This window comes from Girardinichthys multiradiatus, chromosome 18 (assembly GCF_021462225.1).
Source record: "Girardinichthys multiradiatus isolate DD_20200921_A chromosome 18, DD_fGirMul_XY1, whole genome shotgun sequence".
Lineage (NCBI taxonomy): Eukaryota > Metazoa > Chordata > Actinopteri > Cyprinodontiformes > Goodeidae > Girardinichthys > Girardinichthys multiradiatus.
The window spans coordinates 21,092,975-21,119,158 of record NC_061810.1 but is presented as its reverse complement, the minus strand read 5'-3'; the positions used below and the strand labels follow the sequence as shown (position 1 = coordinate 21,119,158).

The 26,184-nt window shown below is 38.4% G+C and overlaps 1 protein-coding gene across 4 annotated transcripts in view; it reads left to right on the top strand.

Annotated features, from left to right (window-relative positions):
* The window catches only part of LOC124884567 (SPHK1 interactor, AKAP domain containing), a 178,868-nt gene that overhangs the window by 104,717 nt on the left and 47,967 nt on the right, over positions 1 to 26,184 (top strand). The window contains exon 1 of one of the 4 annotated variants that reach the window (XM_047392546.1): positions 24,679 to 25,015. The exons of 2 other annotated variants lie outside the window; for them this stretch is intronic. In XM_047392546.1, coding sequence (XP_047248502.1) covers positions 24,981 to 25,015 — 35 coding nt within the window. In that variant the 5' untranslated portion in view covers positions 24,679 to 24,980. Of the gene's footprint in view, positions 1 to 24,678; positions 25,016 to 26,184 lie in introns of those variants that run through there. One more of the 4 variants, XM_047392550.1, reaches the window with a different exon arrangement.

Below are 26,184 nucleotides of genomic sequence, written 5' to 3'. Positions count from 1 at the left end.
TTGGAGGTAAGTGCGCATGCGCTCTCGTGTAGTGTATGTGAAATCTCTGGCCATAAACAGTGTTTTCGAGCTGTACTGTGTTGTTGTAATTCAGCAAAATAACATGAAACACAACTAGTTACTCTCCCTTTGCTTTTAACTGGGGTATTTAGCAGCAAGCAGACATTAAACGTAGCGGTGCTCGTTTTAAAGGCTGGCCGTTCACAAAAGCCTCGAGCTCCGAGGAGAGAGAAGCAAAGAAAAAGCATTGAGGCTCCAGCATAGCAGAACAGTTCAGAAACTATTTGGAATGATGGGAAAAAAGCTATATTTATAAACAGATTAAGTCGTGTTTTAGACTGCCTATTGGTAGTGGATCTGATCTTTGTGTACTCTTCAATTTTTGCAGCCGTTACTTGTTCTGGATGACGGCTTCATAGCAGACAGCCGTTCTTCCATCTTCCTGGTAGTACGTACCGGTGTTCTGTCCACTCAGCATACATCGTCAGATTGATGTAGGCGTACCACAAACCGACAGATATATCTGTCTAACAAGCATGCCCTGTCAGACCAGGATACACTTAGTGTAATCAGCTGTATGGCATCTTGATTTATACATTTACCTGTCAGACCAGCATAAGCCTACTTGTGATTTTCAAAAAAGTCGTTTTAATAAGACGAAGGCTTTGATAGAGTAATCAACCAAGCTCACCCAAACTGCAGCCTTGGTCGAGCATTTTAACTCAGGGTGAAAACTGCTCTTTCTCTTAAGAGTTTACATTAAAATAGGCTACATCTTTGACCTTGTAATATTATGGTATTACTCTCGAAATTTTACAAATTTATTCTCGAAATTTTACAACTTTATTCTCGTAATGTTACGACTATATATATATATATATATATATATATATATATATATATATATATATATTACTCTGTCGTAAAATTCAAACAACGAAGCCCTACAATTATATTAAAAAATAATCATAAACATCATGTGTATACTGTTTTTCTCATCCGTATGCTGACTTGACGGCTCGAAGTAAAATGCAACTTTTCTTGCAAGCAATGATCTTTAAAGCCTTTAATAACTTACATCAGATTTATAGTTGCAAAGATAACATTGTTAGTAAATTAAAGTTCTGCTTTGAATGTAATGACATGAATAATTGCCGGAAAACTGCTGAAAACTCCATCGTACCTAATATTATTTTATAGCTATAGTTCTGTTACATTGAGGGGATTAAAATAATACTCTCTGCTCGCTTATAGAATATGTAACAGCGTCATGATACAGGGTCATGATAGCGTTACAAGAAAAAGAACAATGTAGTAAAGGTTGTATTAAGCCAATTGAGTTTAACTGCAATTCTTTAAGTGCCATCTCCCTACACCATTTGACTGAGACAAACTGTTAGTTTCTAGCCAGCAGCCTCTCCCACAGGCATCTCTTTCATGACCTTTCAGATGATTGCTGATTAGTAGCACTCAGCCGCCTCCAGTGAGGAGAGCAAGAGAAGTGAGGGGAGCAGAGAGGAGAGGAGGGCTGTCCTATCTAAACAGTGTGTAGTATGAGTATTTTTATTCACTGTTTGCTGTCGTTTGCCAGGCTGAGCTCCCACTCTATTGACAGTCAGTTTTTTTGTTTTTAGGAAACAAAAGGTTTTCTACTGCCAGGAGTTTCCTGTTGGTGTTTGGTTTTAATAAAGATATTTAATGCTTCAGCATGTTGCCACTGTTCCTTAGGTTCAGATAAGGAATGATGGCCAGAAAGTAAATGTTACTCATCTTTAAGCTCCCATCTACAGCTACATGACAAAAAACAAACTATCGTGAAAAAGTTCAGTATTTTTTGTCAATTCTTTCAGAAAGTGAAACTTGGACACTCACACATACCAGATTATTTACACATAGAGTGAAATATTTCAAGGCTTTTCTTGTAATTTCTTGTAATTTTGATGATTGAAAGCCCAGCATTCAGTTTCTCAGAAAATTAGAATATTTTAAAAAATTAAATATTGGAAACTCAATGTGTTTTCTCAAAACACCAACAAAGGTTTCCTGAGCATCTAAAATGGTCTCTCATTCTGGGTCAGTAATTGAGGAAGAATGCTGACTTGACAGATGTCCAGAAGACAGTTACTGACACCCTACACACATAGGATAAACCACAAACAGTCATTGGTAAAGAATTGGTTATTTGTGGAGAGCTGTATCTAAGCATATTTATAGAAAGTTGAGTGGAAGGGGTGTCATGTTATCTGCTGGTGTTGGTCAACTGTGTTTTCTGAAGTCCACACATCGAAGCCATCTGCCAGGAATTTGTAGAGCACTTCATGCTTCATTCTGCTGAGTATTATGGAGATGCTGATTTCATTTTCACGCACGGCTTGGCACCTGCCCACACTGCCAGAGGTACCAGAAGCTGGTTCAGTGATCATGGTGCTACTGTTCTTGACTGGCCAGCAAATTGGCCTGACCCGAATCCCATATATAGAATACTTAAGGCATTGGCAAGATGAAGATGAGAGACACTAGAACTAAAAATGCAGATGATCTGAAGGCTGCTATTAAAGCAAACTGGCCTTCCATTACACCTCAGCAGAACTACAGGCTGATCGCCTCCATGCCACACTGCACTGATGCAGTAATTCATGCAAAAGGAGCCCCAACCAGGGTTTGAGTGCACTGAAATTACATACTTTCCAGCAGCCTGACATTTCTGTTTCAAATATAATTTTTTATTAATCTTATGTAATATTAAAATTTTCCGTAGTGAGCAGTGATGGGAATAACCTATAAATAAATGCTTACTTTTTTCAGTAACAAGTATTCAAAGGAATTCCTTTTTTTAGAGTTACAACGTTACTGTTACTGTCAATTAAATGCAGGGCCTTATAAATTAAAGCTACTCATTGAAGCTTTTGTCATCTGTCGTGGTTCACAGCCACAGGAGCTAAGCTTTTTTTCTTTGGTGCAAGTAGGAGCGAGGGGCGAGACAATTGCATAAGTGATGATGACTGGCTAAGGTAGAGTAAGCTTTCATTGTAAGCCAATCAGAGGCAGTGTCCAGTTTATACACAAATCACAAATGCACACAACAGCCCTGCTCAGCCAAACTAGCAGATGTAAGCTGCAACAATGGTGGTTCTGGAGGGAAAGACTGCGTTTTCAAAGTGGAAGTACAGACACTACTTTATTTTCCTTGAGGTAAAAGGCAAGAACCTACATGTGAAGTAAATATTAAAGGTTTGGTGAAAGTAGACTACCTGTCTATGTAATTTCACTTTATGCAACTGGCTTTGAAACCTTAGAAAAAAAATCTAAATTCGTAAACATATTTAAACTTAAAAAAGTTACTTTCCCTGTAAACTAGATACTTTTATAGTGGAGTAACTCAGTTACCAACTCAGTTACTTTTTAGGAGAAATAACTAGTAACTACAACTAATTACTTTTTTAAAGTAACATGCCCAACACTGGTAGTGAGACAACATTTTGGGCTGGCATTATCTGTAAGCCATAATCATCAAAATAACAAGAAATAAAGACTTGAAATATATCACTGTGTAATGAATCTAATTAAGTTTCACTTTCTGAAATGAGTCATTAAAAATATTTCACTTTTTAGATGCTCAAAATTTTTGGAGATTTACCTTTAATGCCTCAAAGTCAAATTTTGATGGTGTTTTATTCATTGTACATGGTGAATTAACAGTTCTTAAAGCATAAAAGAAGGCTTATAAGTAGGATAGGAAAAATAGCCGGGATTCGAACCCCAGACTGCAAGGTAACATTGCTACCACTGTGTGCACACACCTATAAGCACAGACAATTTAGAAGACCAATTAACTGAATCTGACTGCACTGTTTGATAGTCAAGATCAATTGGAATGTATGTACCTGACTTGAGATCTGTATGATTCGATTGAATTAACTGTGAAGTGCCTTGAGACGACATGTGTTGTGAATTGAAGCTATATAAATACAACTGAATTGAATTGAAATATCCTACCAGTCATGTTTTTGAACTGTGGTGAAGAAAGGTTAGCAGCAGGCAAGGTGAAAACCAGACACTTCAGCAGAATTCATGGTTCCATATGATATAGCAAGTCATCAACATCCCAAAGCAGCACAGAAGTTTTATACTATCATATTACCATCATGTTTGACTGTCTAATCTGTGTTCTTTTTCTGAAATGCTTTGTTATTTTTATGACAGATGTAACTGGACGCCCACCTTCCAAAATGTTTGACTTTTGTCACATCGGTCCACACAATATTTTCCTGAAAGTCTTGGGGATCATCAATATGACTTTTGGTCAAATGTGAGATGGGTCTTTGTGCTTTTCTTGGTCAGCTGTGCTTTTGATCCTGGTACTCCTTCATGGACACCATTCACAGTAATCTTAACTGAGCCCAGGGAGGTCTGCAGTGCTTCAGATGGTTTTCTATTTTTTCTGACCTCCTGGATGAGACATCATTGTGCTCTTGAAGCATTTTGGTAGGCTGCCCACTCCTGTGAAGGTTCACAGCTTTTCCATGTCTGTTTGATTTGTGGATAAACACTGTGGTTCACTGTGGTCTCAAAGCCTTAGAAATGGCTTTATAACACATTCCAGCCAATCAGTGTCAATGACTTTGGCATGATGTGCTGTCTTTGGAGAAATTGTTTCCAGTAAAATGTAGCTAATCTTCGGTAAGATCTGGCAAATAACAGTTTTCTTATTATTTAACAAATGGTGGGGGCACATACTTTTTCAGACAAGGCCGGGTTGGTTTGGATAGCTTTTTTAAATAATAAAATACTCAGTTGATAAATAAATGTACCCACTCAGGCTGTCTTTGTGTGATATGAAAATTTCTTTGATGAACTTAAACATTTAAGCATGACTAAAAGGAAAAAAACACGAAATCCTTTAAAAGGCTAAACACTTTTTTATAGCACTGTATAAATCCCTCCAAAAAAAACAGGGGTGTATTTAAGTGAGTCATTGAATGGCCTGTACATTCAGGAACCTAAATAGACTTATAAAATCACAGGAATCTCTTTAATCTATGTAACCAATATCATAGATAAAAATGTATTAGAATTATGTTATTCACTCTGATTTAAAATAGGAGAAATAAGGTGAAAATAATGTTTACCTGGCTTCAAAGTCACAGAGGTTTCTTTTTTGTGGCAGGGAAGAAGAGTAATGTATATACAGTATGTGTTTACTGAGACATGAAAGCACAGCATTACAGAGCTACATCAGATTGGAACCAAAAGTTAAAAAAAAACAACAACCAAAAAGGTGAAAACAAATGGGGTTGGGTAAGGAAGCTGGCTGTTTGATGAAGCAGTGAAGATCAGTGCAGGAAGGGGGAGCGAGTCAGCTGCAGCTGGAAGCTCTCTCCCTCTCTCTCTCCCTGCTCCCACTTCTCTATGAGGACAGATGTTTTCCTTAGATTAAAATTCCCACTCAGAGTTTATTCATCTGAGTTATCCCATCCCTCACCAGGTGATTTCATGCCTCCTGAGCTGCCAGAAAGACATTTTCCCCTTCTTGCAGCCACTATGGCCAACCTGTCCCAGATTTTAATACATGATGCTGATAAATCTTGTACATGAGACATAATGCCAAGCCTGTTTGTGCACATCTCTCTCCATTCATAGTATTTCCATTTCTTTATGAATCTTTAAACTGTGGAAATTGTTACCACCAATGTCTCATTCAGACTGGTCATAATTTACACACAGCCATGTGTGGGCACCAGATTCTCAACTGAATGCAGCAGTATCCATAGTGGTTGCCCTCATTCACTGTGGCCTTAACTGACCGCAGATTTGATAGGTGGCAATGAATGATGGATGATTGTTTCCACTGCTGTCAGACGTCGCTCTGTCGGGTCCCATTCTCAGTGCAGTGGTAACTGAGTAGGCTTTAGTGTTCGTGGGACTATGATATTGATCTCTGTGAAGTCTTTGCTTGGTATGGTAATGGCTGATCAGCTTTCAGGTGTACAAGTGTGTGTATATCTGCTGTTTAGACTCTATTGATGAGAACAACAGGTGCTTTTGCAATTAGTCTCTAGCCTTTAGCCTTTGAGATTAAATCATGAAGTCTTCTGGCATGAATGGATCACCTTCTGTTTGATAATTACCATGTAAAATCAGTTGTGGCTTGCACCTTTACCTTAGCGTGTTTTTACAGAACTAATAAAATGTTTGTCCTATCCTGTGGGTTGGAATAATGTATCCATATCATTTGAGATTTTTAATTTTTCTTCTCATTAACCTCAACTTAGATTGACCAAATACCTTCCGAGTGGGGAGCAGTTTTGTATGCCTGTCCCTCTTTGAAAAGGTTCATAAAACTGACATTACAGCAAATAAATTCGTCCATGTGATAGCTTTGAGCTGAGCTTTTTTTTTGCCTTTCATATATACTGTTTATATATAGTTTCTATGTCAACCAGTAAAATGCACTGCAAGTTGATATTTTTATTTTCTGTCTGTCAGTGTGGAAATAAAGAATAGAAGTGCATTTTAGTATCAATAAAAGTTTTATTCAGCCTTTTAATGCCAATGGTATTTTTCTGTCCATTCATCCATCCATTCATCCATCCATCCATCCATCCATCCATCCATCCATCCATCCATCCATCCATCCATCCATCCATCCAGCCATCCATCCATCCATCCATTGTCTGCCACATTAAGTTATGCAATTGTTGTTGTTGGGACAACATCATAATTATTTTAAATATAAATTAAACTCTGTCCCAGCAACATTCAGTCAGAGCTGCTTCCTCTCTGTGTTACAAACAATTCAGTCACACAGAGACTGTTGCTGTGTCCAGTAGTTCTGGTAGAATTACAATTTTTGCAACACAACTGACATTTGCTTTTGATTGAAACAAACTGCACTTCATCTCTGATGATAACAAGGAACCATCTTGCTGTCAGTGCACATCCTGTACAGCTCAATTATTACATGAAATTGTAGAATAAAATGACTGTTAGAGACATCTACTGTATTGTGTAGATTTACAGTCATATTTAACACTATTCTCCATTTTTTTAAAGACAAATATATGCAGACTTTACTGCACACTGATATTATAACTGCAAAACTGAAAAATAGGATGAAAATAGTTAACAATCTCTTAACAATAGTTAACAGTATTGGTTCATGCTTTCTGACTTTTTTGTTCACTTTTGAATTTTGCATCTAAGCTCAGACCTGGCAAGTTTACTTGGTCTAATCCTACACCAAGTAAAGAGGCCTGGACCATGGCTATGAATAGTCAGGTCATTGATTTATGTGCAAACCCCTCCTTCTGCCACTGCCACTCCCCTGATGAAGTCCTAAATAAACCAAAAACAGAAACTGAACTTTTCAGTTTTGTTCTGTAACTTAGCAAAAACATATTTAAAGAATATTTATCTAAGATAAATTGGTCCAAGTTTGACAAGTCTATACATCGTGCTTCCACATTTATCTAAATGTTAGGTGGTCCTGATGCCAGAAAAAAATCATTGACATGGTTCCCTTTTTGTGTTTTTACAAATGGTTACATAAAACCACCTATTTTACATATGTGTCATAAAATGAGTTTGTGGAGGAGTACCAAAACGCAGACTGGAGCGATGATGCAGCATATATAAATATATATATATATATATATTATAAAACATTAAGCCACAAACTCCTAGAGACGATAGGACACAGAGAATGGGCGGACGAACAGAACAAATTAGTGTAATCAACAAAAACAGAAAACAGTTGTGCATATTGACAGTCTGACCCATCTAAGTATTTAAGATTTTGAAGTAGAGAAGAATAATTCCTGCCCAGTTTTCTTCAAAACCACCTAATTCTCCATTGACTGGACATGCACTGTTGATGCAACTGATGCCCCATATGCCCTGAGCACTGAGCCATAGCACCCATATCAAAAGCCACCAACCACTGTGAGTATAGGCAATATTCTAAAATTAAATATTTAAAAGCTGCAATGTAATACTCCTTCAAAGAGATTAGATTTATTTCCTCTTATAAGCATCTTTTTCATAAGGTCAAGAATATTTGTTTCACAAACATGCTGTTGACTCATTATGATCCTGCACGACACAGTAATAATCTCCATCATATTTAGGCTCTTAATTAAATAAGCCCAGCCTTGTTTTGCTTATTAAATGTAGAATGTACAACACACGGCATAGTTATCCGTTAAAGAGAGCCCTCAGTCTCCCCTTTGTGTTGCCATAATGCATATTGCTCCATAATTATGACTGGGCATTAACCTTCGTTGAGTCTGTTGCCAGTAGCAGGCAATAAGTGGATTGTTGAGTCCAAGCACCTGTTAGTCTATTTGTTCCTCATGGTAATTGTGAATGTTAATTAAGTTTCCTCTTGATGCTGGCTGAGTTTCCACCTCCATACGTTTGTTGAGCCTTTGACCCGTGCCTGCTGACACACATACCTCACAGCAAAGTCCAACCAGTAATGACAGAACAGGTTAGCATCCTCTATTATATATATATATATATTTTTACACTTACTTTGTTATGTAGTGTTAATGAGTTTAGTGTCACTGTGTGAAGAAAAACAAAAGAAAAAGCTTGTGTTGTGAAGCTGGTACATTTAAAAAGGAATACAGGTCCTTCTCAAAATATTAGCATATTGTGATAAAGTACATTATTTTCCATAATGTCATGATGAAAATTTAACATTCATATATTTTAGATTCATTGCACACTAACTGAAATATTTCAGGTCTTTTATTGTCTTAATACGGATGATTTTGGCATACAGCTCATGAAAACCCAAAATTCCTATCTCACAAAATTAGCATATCATTAAAAGGGTCTCTAAACGAGCTCTGAACCTAATCATCTGAATCAACGAGTTAACTCTAAACACCTGCAAAAGATTCCTGAGGCCTTTAAAACTCCCAGCCTGATTCATCACTCAAAACCCCAATCATGGGTAAGACTGCCGACCTGACTGCTGTCCAGAAGGCCACTATTGACACCCTCAAGCAAGAGGGTAAGACACAGAAAGACATTTCTGAACGAATAGGCTGTTCCCAGAGTGCTGTATCAAGGCACCTCAGTGGGAAGTCTGTGGGAAGGAAAAAGTGTGACAGAAAACGCTGCACAACGAGAAGAGGTGACCGGACCCTGAGGAAGATTTTGGAGAAGGGCTGATTCCAGACCTTGGGGGACCTGTGGAAGCAGTGGACTGAGTCTGGACTAGAAACATCCAGAGCCACCGTGCACAGGCGTGTGCAGGAAATGGGCTACAGGTGCCACATTCCCCAGACCTGGGCTACAGAGAAGCAGCACTGGACTGTTGCTCAGTGGTCCAAAGTACTTTTTTCGGATGAAAGCAAATTCTGCATGTCATTCGGAAATCAAGGTGCCAGAGTCTGGAGGAAGACTGGGGAGAAGGAAATGCCAAAATGCCAGAAGTCCAGTGTCAAGTACCCACAGTCAGTGATGGTCTGGGGTACCGTGTCAGCTGCTGGTGTTGGTCCACTGTGTTTTATCAAGGGCAGGGTCAATGCAGCTAGCTATCAGGAGATTTTGGAGCACTTCATGCTTCCATCTGCTGAAAAGCTTTATGGAGATGAAGATTTCGTTTTTCAGCACGACCTGGCACCTGCTCACAGTGCCAAAACCACTGGTAAATGGTTTACTGACCATGGTATCACTGTGCTCAATTGGCCTGCCAACTCTCCTGACCTGAATCCCATAGAGAATCTGTGGGATATTGTGAAGAGAACGTTGAGAGACTCAAGACCCAACACTCTGGATGAGCTAAAGGCTGCTATTGAAGCATCCTGGGCCTCCATAAGACCTCAGCAGTGCCACAGGCTGATTGCCTCCATGCCACGCCGCATTGAAGCAGTCATTTCTGCAAAAGGATTCCCGACCAAGTATTGAGTGCATAACTGTACATGATTATTTGAAGGTTGACGTTGTTTGTATTAAAAATACTTTTCTTTTATTGGTCGGATGAAATATGCTGATTTTGTGAGATAGGAATTTTGGGTTTTCATGAGCTGTATGCCAAAATCATCCGTATTAAGACAATAAAAGACCTGAAATATTTCAGTTAGTTTGCAATGAATCTAAAATATATGAATGTTAAATTTTCATCATGACATTATGGAAAATAATTAACTTTATCACAATATGCTAATATTTTGAGAAGGACCAGTATGTCATCTGATTGCTTGATCTGAATGCTAACATCTACCCTCCACTCAGACATTTTAGGATAAACATATACATTAATTCTAATCCTTCAATGTTTTGAAAATTATCTGCAGAACAAAGGCAAGTGAACCAAAACCTGAGCCTGGGTCACCGCTACAGACTGAAAAGTAAAACTGATCAACCAGCCACCAGCATACCTTAGAGATTTCCCCATCATGGCCCTTCAGCGTCATCAGACACTCATGTGTTGTTGCACTGAATACTCTTGCTGTACCTGACAAACACAGTGACCGGTTATGTTTCTGGTGTACATACATTGACACATAACAAGGCTGGCTTTGGGGAAGATGTACAAATATACTTGTAAAAGTTATTTTTAAAAGAATAACTAAAAGTGTGCATGATAACACTACAAAAACTTGAAAGCAATACTACGGTCTCACCGTCGGCAGAAGCTTCTTAAGCAATGACATAATGTGCTCTAAAAATGAACAGAAATACCCTCAAAATTTTCCTTTTTGTGCCAATTTTACTATTATACAGTATTATGATGAAATGTGAGTCTTTTGCATATTTGTTCTACATTAATATTGTAATTATGTTTATCTACAGGATAATTAGGGAAGAGACAGTTGGTATTTCAATTTAGACCCATAATCTAGTTGATATGTCTTTCGATCTCTGCTCGTTATCAGCTTTTGTTTCCAGTCTCTGCAAGCTATTGCATCTAAGAAAAGTAAGTTTATAATATCTGCCCCATGTGAGAGAGATGAGGATGGACAGATCCTGATCATCTTTCAGGGGAGTCCAAAGTGACTTTCTCTTTGCTCCTCCATTCACAGGAGGGAATGTAAAAAAATATTTTGCGAAATATATGGGTAGGTAGGTAGGTCTAGATTTAATGGTTTATTGATTTAAGCAAGTAAAATATTAGTTTAACACTGCAATTATACATTACCTGGAAGATAAAATTTGAACATAACAAATTAAATGTTCCATATAAAGTTCCCTTCTGTTAAGTGTTTTATTATGGCCTTTATTGCAGCTGTAGTGACTATATATTTGTTGTATTATGACTTGAGATAGTGAAATTCAGTTTCATACACTAAAACCTGTTGGTTAAATTGGCCAGAAGCTGATGTTTTTATGTGCACAGTATTTTCCTGGTCATTGTTCAGTCAGCACTGTGTAGCGCTGTCCAAGTAATCAGTGCAGTCAATGCTTATCAGTACTATTCATAGTTCATCTAGTGGCGTCTTTCACATTGTTACAAAACACATTGAATCAACAATGCAAACCAGACATACTCATGCCCTCCCAGATCTCCCTGTGCTTTGAAGGAGGTGATGTTACTCACAAATCTATTTAATAATTTCTTCAAATATCATTCCAGGCTGATTTGTCTATTTAAAAGTGTTGCTTAAACTAATTTAGCTTTGGATAACTCTACATTATCCTTTCCTATTTGGGATGTCCTTAATGGTCTGAACCGGTGACTATGCTCGATATTGTTGCAGTCTGCCGTTAAGGTGGAAAAATAACGTGATTATGTGAAAGTTTTAGTGCTTCTGAATTGTAGCCTTTAAAATAATAACATGCTGCATGTTGTTGTCCACTTCTGGTTTGACACCTGGTCATGATGTCTGGATTTATTAAAGAATTGAAGTAGGTGGTAGATACTTTTAATTATTTTGTAGAACTCTTTACCCAGCTTGGTTGACTTGATGAGTGAGGACACCAACAATATTATTGTTTTAAACTGAATACTAAAAAAAATAAATAGATAACTTGCAGACATTTGAAATGGCTGCCCCAACCTCTCTGCTCCCTATCTGGTTATTGTTTAGAAAGCAATTCACTAACTCTAACCATCGTTAACCTTTTCATGCGATCATAATGATCAGGTTCCATAATCATAGTTTTCTATTAGAATGAGAGGGCAGGTGGAAAATAAGATGGATAAAAAGGTTAAACAAAAATAAATCAGGGTGAGTGGGGCTTGTGTTTACTCTGATTAACAAGGCCATTAACTTTAATTGCTTCCAAGTATTTTGTGACAGCCAGTGAGTACCGTTTTCAGTTTCCAGCTTCCAGACCATCTAACAGTCATGGACATGTGTTTAAAACTGTGTGAGTACATTTGTCTGGATATTCCATGATTTCAAAGAAGAGCAGTTTTGTGTCTTGAAAACTGTGTAGCCTCCAGCTGTGGGTCATTGTTGGGACACTTGACTGCAGCAGCGTGAAGAGTTGGTTTTATTGTGTCTGTGACCGGTTTCTTGATCCAACCCCCTTCCACGTTCAGAAGGAAACCCAAAGCAACCTGCCCTGGTCATAACCTCTCTGCTGACTTGTGTAGAGGAAAACAGTGAGCAGCATATTTCCCTCTGGCTTTTCTCCATTTAGAACACACAAACCCTCCACACATCGATGCGTCAGCTGTGAAAGGCTGTCAATACTGATAACATCTTGGAGAAAAAGAATCTCCAGCTCTCATAATTTAGTAATCTAAATGGTTTGCATTTTAAAAGGAATATATGACTAGCAAAATATAAAGGTTAAACCATGATACCTATCTGGTATCATGGTACCATGATGCCTAATATTTTTGTTTGGTGGTACTGTTAAAAATGAATTCATTATTGAACTGGACTGAAAGTCAAAAGCTGACCTACCTTCTGTTCTTGCTTTTGGTATTAGTAAGTAAAGAACATGGTACCACCTGATTCTAACACCTAATTTCAGTACCTACAGCCAAGTGAAACTATTACAGCACAACATTCAGTGCTGTGTTAATAAATGCTCACATTTCAAATCGATGTGTGAGCATTATCTCTGGAAAAGAAAGAGATTTAACAGCAAGAAAACCCATATTAACCTTTTTTTTGGTTAAACAAAAGATATAAACCAAACTTTTAGTTCTGAGGAAAATGTTAGGACACCCTACTTTTTACTAGCTAATGTTATCCCTTTTGGAGTAAATAACTAATGTGAAACACTTCTGTTAACCATCTACCGGTTTATGACATCAGACTGAGGAAAGTTTGCTTCATTTCTCATGTTCAAATGTAAGATATTTGAAAGGTTTCTTGTATGTAAAGCCTGTTTCAAGTCACCCCGCATTATCTCATTGCTGTAGTGAAACATCCCCAAACCATGACACTTTTCAGCTCCATGCTTTACAGTATGAGGTTCTTTTCTGGAACACCTTTGGTTTGGGCCAAACATGTCCTTGGTTCTGGTGTCCAAATAATTAATAAACATTTTAAACTCACGTTTCCATAGAACATTATTCTAAAGGTCCTGGTCGTTCTCAAAGGTAAACCTCAATCAGGCCCTAATGTTTTTCTACCTTGCAAATCTCCCATTAAAGTTAAACTTGTGTAGTCTTGTTCTGATTGTACAGGCATGCACTTTCACATAGACAGTTGCAGGACCCTGTTGTAGGTCCTATGATGATATTGTAGTGTTTTTGGGGACTTCTTTTGGCATCTGGATGTCTGCTCTCAGGGTAAATTGCTTCAATAGCCAGACATTGGCTGAGTTTTGAATCTTTTACTTAATGTTTTAAAGTTGCTGGATCGCTTGAAATGTGAAGTGCCTAACCTTAAAGTAAGGTCCTCGTTATTGAACTTGTAGATACATTTTTACAACTTCATTTTCCTACCCCCACCCTTTGTATATCTTGTCACTGATAACTTGGTATTATTGTTTTTCCCATGGAACATCTATAAGAATAATGTAGTTTTGTTTCACAAATTAGAAAAAAATCCTCCTGTATACTGACTCAATATGGCTTCAACTTCTGGTACAGCTAATGGGGCTCATTAATGCTTTTACACCTCTCAAGCGGTTTTACATTTTGTTACGTTACAATCACAAACTTTACCTAAATTAGTACACAGTTGTCCAGTAAAAGAAAAATGATACAGGTCCTTCTCAAAAAATTAGCATATTGTGATAAAGTTCATTATTTTCCATAATGTCATGATGAAAATTTAACATTCATATATTTTAGATTCATTGCACACTAACTGAAATATTTCAGGTCTTTTATTGTCTTAATACGGATGATTTTGGCATACAGCTCATGAAAACCCAAAATTCCTATCTCACAAAATTAGCATATCATTAAAAGGGTCTCTAAATTAGCTATGAACCTCATCATCTGAATCAACGAGTTAACTCTAAACACCTGCAAAAGATTCCTGAGGCCTTTAAAACTCCCAGCCTGGTTCATCACTCAAAACCTCAATCATGGGTAAGACTGCCGACCTGACTGCTGTCCAGAAGGCCACTATTGACACCCTCAAGCAAGAGGGTAAGACACAGAAAGACATTTCTGAACAAATAGGCTGTTCCCAGAGTGCTGTATCAAGGCACCTCAGTGGGAAGTCTGTGGGAAGGAAAAAGTGTGGCAGAAAATGCTGCACAACGAGAAGAGGTGACCGGACCCTGAGGAAGATTGTGGAGAAGGGCCGATTCCAGACCTTGGGGGACCTGCGGAAGCAGTGGACTGAGTCTGGAGTAGAAACATCCAGAGCCACCGTGCACAGGCATGTGCAGGAAATGGGCTACAGGTGCCGCATTCCCCAGACCTGGGCTACAGAGAAGCAGCACTGGACTGTTGCTCAGTGGTCCAAAGTACTTTTTTCGGATTAAAGCAAATTCTGCATGTCATTCGGAAATCAAGGTGCCAGAGTCTGGAGGAAGACTGGGGAGAAGGAAACGCCAAAATGCCAGAAGTCCAGTGTCAAGTACCCACAGTCAGTGATGGTCTGGGTGCCGTGTCAGCTGCTGGTGTTGGTCCACTGTGTTTTATCAAGGGCAGGGTCAATGCAGCTAGCTATCAGGAGATGTTGGAGCACTTCATGCTTCCATCTGCTGAAAAGCTTTATGGAGATGAAGATTTCATTTTTCAGCACGACCTGGCACCTGCTCACAGTGCTAAAACCACTGGTAAATGGTTTACTGACCATGGTATCACTGTGCTCAATTGGCCTGCCAACTCTCCTGACCTGAACCCCATAGAGAATCTGTGGGATATTGTGAAGAGAACGTTGAGAGACTCAAGACCCAACACTCTGGATGAGCTAAAGGCCGCTATCGAAGCATCCTGGGCCTCCATAAGACCTCAGCAGTGCCACAGGCTGATTGCCTCCATACCACGCCGCATTGAAGCAGTCATTTCTGCAAAAGGATTCCCGACCAAGGATTGAGTGCATAACTGTACATGATTATTTGAAGGTTGACGTTTTTTGTATTAAAAACACTTTTCTTTTATTGGTTGGATGAAATATGCTAATTTTGTGAGATAGGAATTTTGGGTTTTCATGAGCTGTATGCCAAAATCATCCGTATTAAGACAATAAAGGACCTGAAATATTTCAGTTAGTGTGCAATGAATCTAAAATATATGAATATTACATTTTCATCATGACATTATAGAAAATAATGAACTTTATCCCAATATGCTAATTTTTTGAGAAGGACCTGTACATAGTTTTTCAACTTTTTTTAGATGGAAAAGGTGAAAACTGTAGGATACATTTATATTGACCCACCTTCACTCTGTTAACCCTAAATTAAATCCAGTGAAACCAATTGGAGTCCCTCTGATTAGGGAAACAAGTCCACCTGGGTGTAAATCAATCTTAGTATCAATACAGGTCTTCTGAACTCTGAGATAAAGATGTGGAGAAGTTTAAAGCTGGATTAAGTGATGGAGGAGCTACAGAGATTCATACCTTAGGTGGAAGAATTTGTTGACAGGGCAGTTATTAGTTGAACCTTCAGCAAATCTGTAGTTTATTGTAAGTGTGGTAGGAGAAAGGATGCTCTGTTCAAATGATACATACAAAACACAATGTGTGATGAAAAATTTACATTGCACCTTCAACACACCATCCCCAAGATAAAACATGATGGTGGCTGTATCATGCTGGAAGGAAGGCTTTTCTTTCTGCTCAGGTGGGAGAATGAGACAAGAAGACAGGTTTTGTTCAAAGACATTCATAAGAAGCCCCATTTGCGGTTTGTCACTGCAACTGGGAAGGTGCTTCAGTCAGATTAAACCAAAATTAAGCTTTTCGGCCCACATAGAGAACACAATGTGTGGCAGAAACCGTTAACATTACTTTGAACACACTACCACAACTGTGAAACATAGTGGTGGCAGCATCATGGTGTGGGGCAGTGTTCTTCAGCAGGGACAGCAAAGCAGGTCAGAGTTGATGAAAGAGGCTTGGAGCTAAATACAGGATATTGAACCATAGCTAAAATGGTCTCCAGATATTCAAAGCCAGAGGAGAATAACCCCAAACGTCCCCAAGCTTTGCTTAGCTTCCAAAACCATTAGTCTATTTTCTGATCTGTATTCCTGCCTGCAGCTTTGTCAACACCATCTACTTCAGAAAGATTTGCGTTGCCTCTGATCATACGAGGAAGAGCCTTCTTCTTCTTGCATCCTAGTGCGTAAAATATTTCCATCCAGAGTCTTTGCATTTGTGATTTTGAGCTGGCAGTATGAGACCTGAGGCGTTCCTTTTTGCCTTTAAGAATCCTTTGAAGGCTCATCCCCTATGATGCTAATCTCACACTACTTTGTGATTGTTGCTTCCTATTTGTCAAAATGAATGAAAATATGTGTTGTAATGCACTAGATAGATGGATGCAACCATCATGATTTTAACGAATATCAGGTATCTGCATACTTTGTACTTTGAGACTGACACAAATCGTGTTCAAAGTCAAACTGTTCAATGCTAGGTTCAAAATTCCCTGGTATTGACTGTAACTACAGTGCATACTTTATCCAGCTTATTTTTATCATAATTATGACTTATTTACTCCATGAACTTTCACAGGGTGCCCACAGGCTTTTCAAATGCAGTGATTTTAACCCTGTTCTATAAATATCTCTCCACGTCATAGCTGCTCAGATTCATCATCACATCTTCTCTTCTCTTCTCACTTTTCTCTTTCCACGTGACATATCTGTTTTGTAGTACACCACTAGAATAAAAATACCCCCACTGTGACGGATTTGGTTTTTTACAGAGAGAGAGAAAGAGTCTGCGCCTCAGTTGCAGTCTCTTTGCATTTGGTTTCCACACTGAGCCCCCCCAGATGTCTCCTCTCTGCCGATGAGTCTGTGCTTTCATGTTCACTTTGTTTCCTCTTCCATCTTTTATTTTAAGAAAGCACGCCTTGGATTAGTTCACCCCACGAAAAGCCTTTGGATTAAGATGTGTGAAGGGTGCCTTAGAGATGATTAAAAGAGGAGGCAAGAAGCAGGGGAAAAGAATTAGAGCAGAGAAAGTGGAAAAGATGAATCAAATATTCAGTTGAAGACTAACAAATGGGCAAACGGGACAGACATGTTTATGTGAGGAGATTAAATTACTGCTTCATGTTCAACAGTTCTATGTATTTTTGTTGATTAGTGCTAACTGGTTGATGTTTATTATTGGCCTATTGACGTCTTTTAAAAAAACTGACTCGCTGTTGCTATGCAACTCCTTAAAAATATTTAAGTTTTGATCCTCTGCTCTTCTTCACCAAAATAAGATGGGAGGGAACACTTTAAAGTTTATGGAGTGTGAACAGAATGCACACCACACAAACAGCCATGACACTTGACTTTGCTTTGCAAGCTAAGCCAAGTCAAGAAATTGTATTTTAGTTGTAGTAGCTGACAGTGTCTTGCAAAAAGTATTCATAAACCTGATAATTTTATAACTTTTATAAAGCTACTGGATCTGAAAAGTGTGGAGTGCATTGTATTCACCCCCTTTACTCTGAGAATCCAAAATAAAACAAAATGCCACCAACAGCCTTCAAAAGTCACCTGATTTGTAAATGGAGTCCACCTGTGTCTAATTTAATCTCTGTATAAATCAAGCTGTTTTGTGAGAACCTCTGAGGTTTGTTAGAGAACATTAGTGAACAAACAGCATCATAAAGACCAAGGAACACACCAGATAGCTCAGTGAGAAAGTTGTAAAGATGTTTGAAGTAGGGTTAGGTTATAAAACAACATCTCTGACAAGCTTTAAACATTTTACCAACCACTGTTGCATTCACTATCCAAAAACAGCATAACTGCGAACCTACCGAGATATAGCTCATAATCTAAATGCAAAGGCCAGACAGCATTAGTCATGACCTTCACAAATCTGGGTTTTAGGGAAGAATGGCAAAAAGATGCCATAAGAAGTTGCATTTGTCATAAGCTATGTAGGGGACATAGTACACTTGTGGAAGTAAGTGCATTATTTTTGTCGTGAATTCAAAACATTGTAAACCACTCCGAATACGCCAATCCCCACTATGAAGCATGTTGGCGACAGCAACATGAAATAAGAAGATTTTTCTACAGCAGGAAAACTGAAGCTAGTAAGAGTAATGATGGTTAGAGCAATACTAAAAACAAATCAGCAATTTCTCCAAAACAGAAAATTTCTGAAGTGGAGGTCCAAGCTCTAGAAAGGACAACCACCCAACACATACAGATTGAGCTACAATGTAAGGATTTAGGTCAAAGCATATTTTTTTCTCAGAATGGCCCAGTCAAAGTAATGCCTAAATACACCAAAGAATCTGTGCCAAGAGTTGAGAATTGATGTTCACAAACACTTGCTGAATCCTATTTAAATAAGATTGAGCTATTTTGCAGAGATAGATATCCAAAAGTTTCAGCTTCTGGATGCAAAGCTGGTAGAGACATACCCAAAAATACTTGTAACTGTAACTGCAGGAACAAAGAGGTTCTTCAAGGTGTTGATTCATATTCCCTGAATAAAAATGCATGCCACAGCTTTTGGGTGTTTATTAATGAAATCATGTATCATTTTCTATTTGCTTTATGTCACATCAAATCACAATAAAACACGTAAACGTTTGTGGTTGGAAAGTAATGAACTGTTAAAAGAGGTCAAAGGATAATAATACCTTTGCAAGGTACTGTATCTTCTTGACTGCTCACATTTATAACTACCAACATCACAAAACCTTTCTTACTAGGTATTAAAGCCACTTTCATTTGTACCTGAAAAACATTTTCGAGTTTGATTTGAAACTACAGGAAAATGGTTGTGATAAGCTTCAAGCTTTCAGCAGTTTCATTTGATGCATTGTCCAAGAACATCTGAAGATATAGTAAGTGTTCATACTTGCCCCCAGTGGCCCTCCTCCAAGATAGGGAGAAAAGCCTTTCACTGCAGAGATCACAAACACATGATAATGCGTACAAATGACACATAAGCTTCAAGAGATTCATCTTGAAGCAATTCACAATGCCCATAAGTGGGGTGTGAAAAGAGAGTTTCTTGGAAGCAAAGACAAATAGGGAAAAAAATATATAATTATGTTGGACTGGCATAACAGATTTTGAGCTACACTGTGGTTCTAAAAGGTGTTTTAAAGAGAGTTTCTTTACCCATATACTCTAGTTATACACTTGTGCTCTGAATGTTATGTATTTTTCACTTTCTGTCAGCGGTTGTCTTCAGACTACTATATATAAATATATATCTGGGCCAAAGGGTGACATCAGAGTTGTACACAAGACATTTTAGTACATGGACTGCATTGACCCTTTGATCTTCTGATTGGAAGACATTTAACCTTATTCTAAATGCACCAAATGTCAACTAAACTGGCAGTTTGGATTTTTGAAGTAAGGTTATGAGCAGCCGGTGCCATATCTGCAATCAAAACAATCTCATTTCACATGGACACAGATTATTTTCCACTGTAAGAACGATTTAACAGCTAGTTAGAGTGAGACCAAGACCATAACAAATTTGTGACACCTTGAAAGAACCCCAAAGCCCAAAACGTTCTGCTTAATTCATCTACCATTCTCTAAATTAGTGTGTTCAACATCATAGTCAACTACCTTCTTTCATGAAACAAGTTAAAACCTATTTCTTAACCTATTTATTAACAGGCTGCATGGTGCAGTAAGTAGTAGTTTTTCCTTAAAGCAAAAAGATCTTTCTGCACAGAGATTGCATGTTCTCCCAGTGGCTGTGTGGGTTCTTGCTGGGTACTCTGGATTCCTCCCATAGTCCAACATAACTGTCAAGTTAATTGGTTACCCTAAATTGCCCTTAGGTATGAGTGTGTGCATGCATGATTGTTTGTTCTGTGTGTCTGTTTGTATTTCTATGATGGGTTTCCACCTGGGTGACCAGGTGGAGACCCATCAGACAATGATTGGATGGATATTTGATGTAGTATCTTTTGATCTAAATCAAATTTAGGGACTATTTATAAAAAATATATGGAATTGGGTTTTTTTCTTGACATTATACCCAGCATAATAACCAATTAGAAGTACATTGCGAAACAAACAAGTCTTCGGCAAACTGTTAAACACCCTAATCCATAAGGATGTCTGGTTTTGCAGTGTGCTGGTATTCATGTTGTTGAACCTACATCTATATTTAGACAGCACAGGTGATACAGAGATTGTGGTGATTTCTATGTGGGTCAACTTTTAAGGTCACTCGTGCACACCACCAAACAGCAACACCACAGATGACTTCTCATGATTATATTTTTTGCCAGAGCTCAAATTAACTAAAATATCTATACAACAGTAGAGCTATGTTTAATAGTGAAAGTTAGAACATTTCCACACACACAATGTGAAGGGCACTCAAGGAATTGGGACTGAACAGCTGCGTAGCCTTAAAAAAACACTAATCAGTGAGGCTAAGCAGAAGAAAAGGCTTCAATTTGCTAGGGACCATAAAGATTGGACTCTGGAGCAATGGAAGAAGGTCATATGGTCTGATGAGTCCAGATTTACCCTGTTCCAGAGTGATGGGCGCATCAGGGTAAGAAGAGAGGCAGGTGAAGTTATGCACCCATTATGCCTAGTGCCTACTGTACATGCCTGTGGGGACCGTGGTATGATCTGGGGTTGCTGCAGTTGGTCAGGTCTGGGTTCAGCAACAGTATGTGTTCAAAGAATGAGGTCAGTTGACTACATGAATATACTGAATGGCCAGGTTCTTCCCTGATGGCACGGGCATATCTCAAGATGACAATGCCAGGATTCATTGGGCTCGAATTGTGAAAGAGTGGTTCAGGGAGCATGAGACATCATTCTCACACATGGATTGATCACCACAGAGTCCAGATCTTAACCCCATTGAGAATCTTTGGGATGTGCTAGAGAAGGCTTTGCACAGCGGTCAGACTCTATCATCATCAATGCAAGATCTTGTTGAAAAATTAATGCAACACAGGGTGGAAATAAATCTTGTGCCATTGCAGAAGCTTGTCCAAACAATGCCACAGCGAATGCGTGCCGTAATCAAAGCTAAAGGCGGTCCAACAAAATATTAGAGTGTGTGACCTTTTTTTTTGGTGGCGACTTTTTTTTTGGTCAAGCAGAGTATAAAAAGGAACATTGCTTTGCAAAGCCTTTTATACTCCTTGAACCTTTCTGCTTTAAGGAAAATGATGGAGGCAGCATCATGCTGTGGGAATGTTTTTCCTCGCAGGACAGATGGATATTGCTCACCTTTCAGAAGGAAAATGGAACTAAACAAACAGCCAGACCTGCACTATAGATTGTTGGGCTATTTTTATCCCAGAAAAAATCAGTGGGTATGAACAAAATTTAAGGTTGTGAATATGTTTGCAATGTACTGTATTTCATACTTTTTATAATAATTATGATAAATATTTTTCTCTGCTGATTATACTGATTTTAGCTGATGCTGGAAAACACCCTTGTTCTCAGCTATCATCATAGACTCGATAATAAATGGATGTATGGGAAGGGTGAAAGCAAACCAAAGAAAAACAAATACTGTTACAACATAACAGCATGAAACAAAGAACATTTTCTCTGCATATAACATGTCCTGGTATGTGGTATGGTATGGTTCCTTTTGCACTCATAGAGCAAAGCACTTTAACCACCATAGGGATCCATAAAGTAAAATGTTTCTTTTCTCCAGCGCCTCCCTGCCTTCTCTATGCTTTCTTCAAAGTACACAATTTTCTTCATACACCTCATCTGACATTATTCTTAGTACAAAATAGAGGTCACGCCTGATGTTTGGTTGTCTTGTTCATAGAGTGAAGCAAATTTACCATCAGATCTGAAGAATAGAGATTACTCCCAAGAGCCTCCAATGGCTGTCCAAAAAGATCATGGCTGTCTCAGTTGGCAATTAGGAATCTGGCGGTGAAAGGTTTCTTTAGATGGGGGTTTGAATGTTGGTCAAAACTTTAACAAGGTACTCTTCTCTGAAAATAATGAATATATTGCTTGTGTAGTTACAGTTTTCACACAAATATAGAGTGAAAATAGAATAGGAATTTCGATCAGGCGTTGTGGTTTCATATAGCATAATATAGGACATGCCATCTTTCTGGCCACTGCTGTTGTTGAGCAGCTTTTAGCCTTAAGGCTTAGGCTATCATTGCGGTTTATTCTTGTTATTCTTCACAGTAAATCTGCAACAAGGCTCTGTTTTTAACAAATACATTCTAAGAAATTCCACTTTATTCCACAAGCAGCCCATAGTGGTGCATTTAAGGTTAAGCCCAAAATTATCCATGACCCTGACAGTCTGTTAGATATAATACATTTATTTCTTTTGTTTGTTTTTGAAAGGAAATGAGACAAGCATGTACAAAAACATATCAAGACAATGTAAAATGTAATATATAAATATAATATACCAATATATAAAATATCCTTTCTAATTGTTGACCAGCTTATGCATATTTCCACGATTTCTCTTTGATGAAGTGTTTATTGTTGGAGGGTCTCCCTGCCATCACCCTAATCTTTTGCTGCCTTCACAGATTCTCTCTCAGACTCAGGTCAGGATTCCGGATGGGCTGCTCCAAATCATTCAGATCACTTCCACTCAGAAAAAAAACATCACTTCAAATCTAAATCTGCCAGGAGAGTGAATACTTCTGGGCTCAACTGAAGCAGTTAAAACGTTAATTTCTATATGTTCTAATTAGTTAAAGGGCCAGAACCATACAGGGAAATATCAAACAACAAAAACAATATTCAAGCATTTGGTCTCAAATCATTTAATGACCAGATTGTTTCATAGAAAGCGTTACAGAGTTATTTCACATTATTTATTATTTTTATATTGCTTGAGAATAACGTGGACTGTCCCATGTGGTTCTGAAACTGTAAGCTACCGTCTTTAGTTCTGCTTTCCTGTAACTTGATCTTAGGTCTCTATTGTTTAAATAATTTGACTGCCATGAATTTAATGCATAAAAATGCTTAAAATATTACGGACTAAAAAACAGACTTGCTAACTAGTTATTTTCTAAATTTAACAAAGAAGGACAGTGAATTACAATAGATTTCCTTTCAGAGACGCACAGAATGTTTCAGTTCAGATTGTTGTTTATCTCAGGTTTTTGTAAAGCTTTAAATTGATGATATCGATGTCAGCTGATTCCAATTTTCCTTTAAGAGTTTAAATATAACAAGGTATACAAATAACATAAACGTATTGTTTCTTTGCCCCTACAGCCTTTTTTAGCTATATTTGAAAAAGAGGCAACGTGAGAGAGGAGTCACTGAAGATTAGGGCTGGCCCTGGGACTTTTGTTTTTATTTGTTTTCATTATTTTTGGTTTTAAGTTCTATGGTTTCTTTGTTTATTTCTGTACATTCTTTCAAACTATGTGTCTCTAAATTTCTGTGTTTAGTCTGGTTCTGTTTAGTTGTTCTTTCCCTGTGTTTCGCCTTTGCTTAACAGTGAATGTTCTCAAAAGTTTTTCCTCCTCTTTCTGCAGCTCCTTGCTTCTCCAATAGCTGCAGCCTGCTGTTAATCAACCCACTGTTTCTACTCCAGCCACCAATCAAGCATAGGTGCTTCTGGTGTGCATTTATCCACTGTGAGGTTAATAATTAACACAGTTAGCATATTACATGGCAAGGAGAAGTTAAAATCTCAAAAGGATAAAAACATACCAACTTTGCTGTACCCTGGTGAACCTTCCTGTTATTCGCTAAAAGTGTTGCTCTCTCACACAGCCTGAATGAATTACAAATGCATCTCAAATGTCAAAGAAAACAAGTTTGCCTTTAAATATCTTCTAACAGCTTTCCTCTGACTTCGTTTTGAAGCACCTTACTGACACTAAAAATAACTAACTATGAGTATCTTCCCTCACTAACACCATGCACACCATAGAGTGTTGTCGGACGTTGAAATGCTTATTATGGTGCATTCACTGATTGGAAAAAAAAAAAAAAAAAGAAACTATCAATCACCTTCAGGGTCAGGGTCGATCAAGAAGAAAATGAGCTGCTCTCAGTCAAAAGTGACACTTATTTGTAGTATAAGAAATTATTATGAAATGATTTGTGTTGTTTATCACTACATGTAATACATTTGGCAGGAACTTATGTCGCTCCTGCTATGAAATCCTTCCACGCTGGATCCCATCACTGCCTCTTCTACTCATGCGCGGGTTTCATCTGGCGCGCGCCTTTGCCTGCGTCGTGCAGCTCATAAGGTTTTATCGATGCGGTGTTGCTTCACTTTCAGTCAGGGGACAGACGCACAGGACGGGGAGTGTTGCTGCTGCTTAGCTGCTCACAGTTCAGCTCAGTCCAGGTCCAATCACGCCGGAACAGTCTGGCATTCCCTCAGTGGTTCGCCGGAGGATGCGCATCTGGATCGGTTTGAGTGACGAGGTTCTCCCTGTCTTTCATCCCGCGCAGAGGAAGTTATAACACCGGTTGGGAGCACTTAGGGTATTTTTTGGAGAAAATGGCAGGCGCAAAGTGCCTTTTGAAAACGCCGAGGTAAGACGCTTGTTTTTATCCCGCATCTAATATCATTCGACCATTTCATGTGCCGAATTAAAGTTATCAAGTTTCATTAATTGTGAGGTGTTGTCTGTGCCACAACTTTACTGTTTTCTATTAAATTTTTTACGCTAAAAGATTTTATTTATTTTTTTATTTGTTTTTGCTGTGGTCCATTCAGACGCATTTGTGAAAGTGGAAAACAAAGTTTGGTGTGCCATCTTGTCGTTTAGCTACAATGCGTTAATTTATAAGACAATGCAGCATGTCACATTGTATTTAGGGCAAGAGAGAGTGATTTATGAGGCACAATTAAAGTGCTTTCACAAGCTACCTGTCAGCGTTGTGTACTGCGTGTCAGCTGTGAACTGAGAGAAAGATATGTGTAGCAAGGACAGCAGTCACATTTTCTCATTTCTTAAAACAAAGTGATGCGGATTAAACCTAAACTAAGGCGATCTTTTGGTTAAATATTGAATCTAGGACCAAAAGATTTTTAGTTTTATTTTTGTGGATCATGAGCTGTTCTTGTCTTTCCTTATAGATAGGAGGATGTCAAGTAAGCGCAGAAAATTCCACCAGCGGACATGTAGGCCCTCAGAAACAGACATGGCAGGAGTTAATTGTGTCCTCTGTCTGAATGGGTAGCTGGACCCCGTGGAGAGGAAGAGCGCTTCGGTCTGTCACTCATCAACCTGCCGTGAACGAGAGGTTGATTTTTAAGCCTAAAGACTAGAGAGGAGGTCGAGCGTGACTACAATCCACTGATCTTCTGCTCACTGTAACAAATTGACATACTCATGAGCTACACACAGATCAGTTTAGGATCTTTATTTTCTATTATGTTTTTGCACTGCATTACTAGGTTTCTGGGAACATCCTGGACATTCACCATCACAGTTTGGATGGCTGTGTTGATATGTCTCTGGTAGATACAGCGTATTTGGTTTACTTCATCCATGTTGATGAAGTACAAACAGATACAGTTATGTGATCCCTGGAGGCTTCCAATGGGGAGATGCTTTCTGATTTGCTTTGAAATATGTCGATTATGTAAAAAAAAAAACAAAAAAAAAAAAACAGATGTTTCTGTTTAAATATGCATGCCCAGTCTCTTCATTTTCTAAACTGATCCTCATTAATGCCCTTGCAGATAAGCTCTGGTT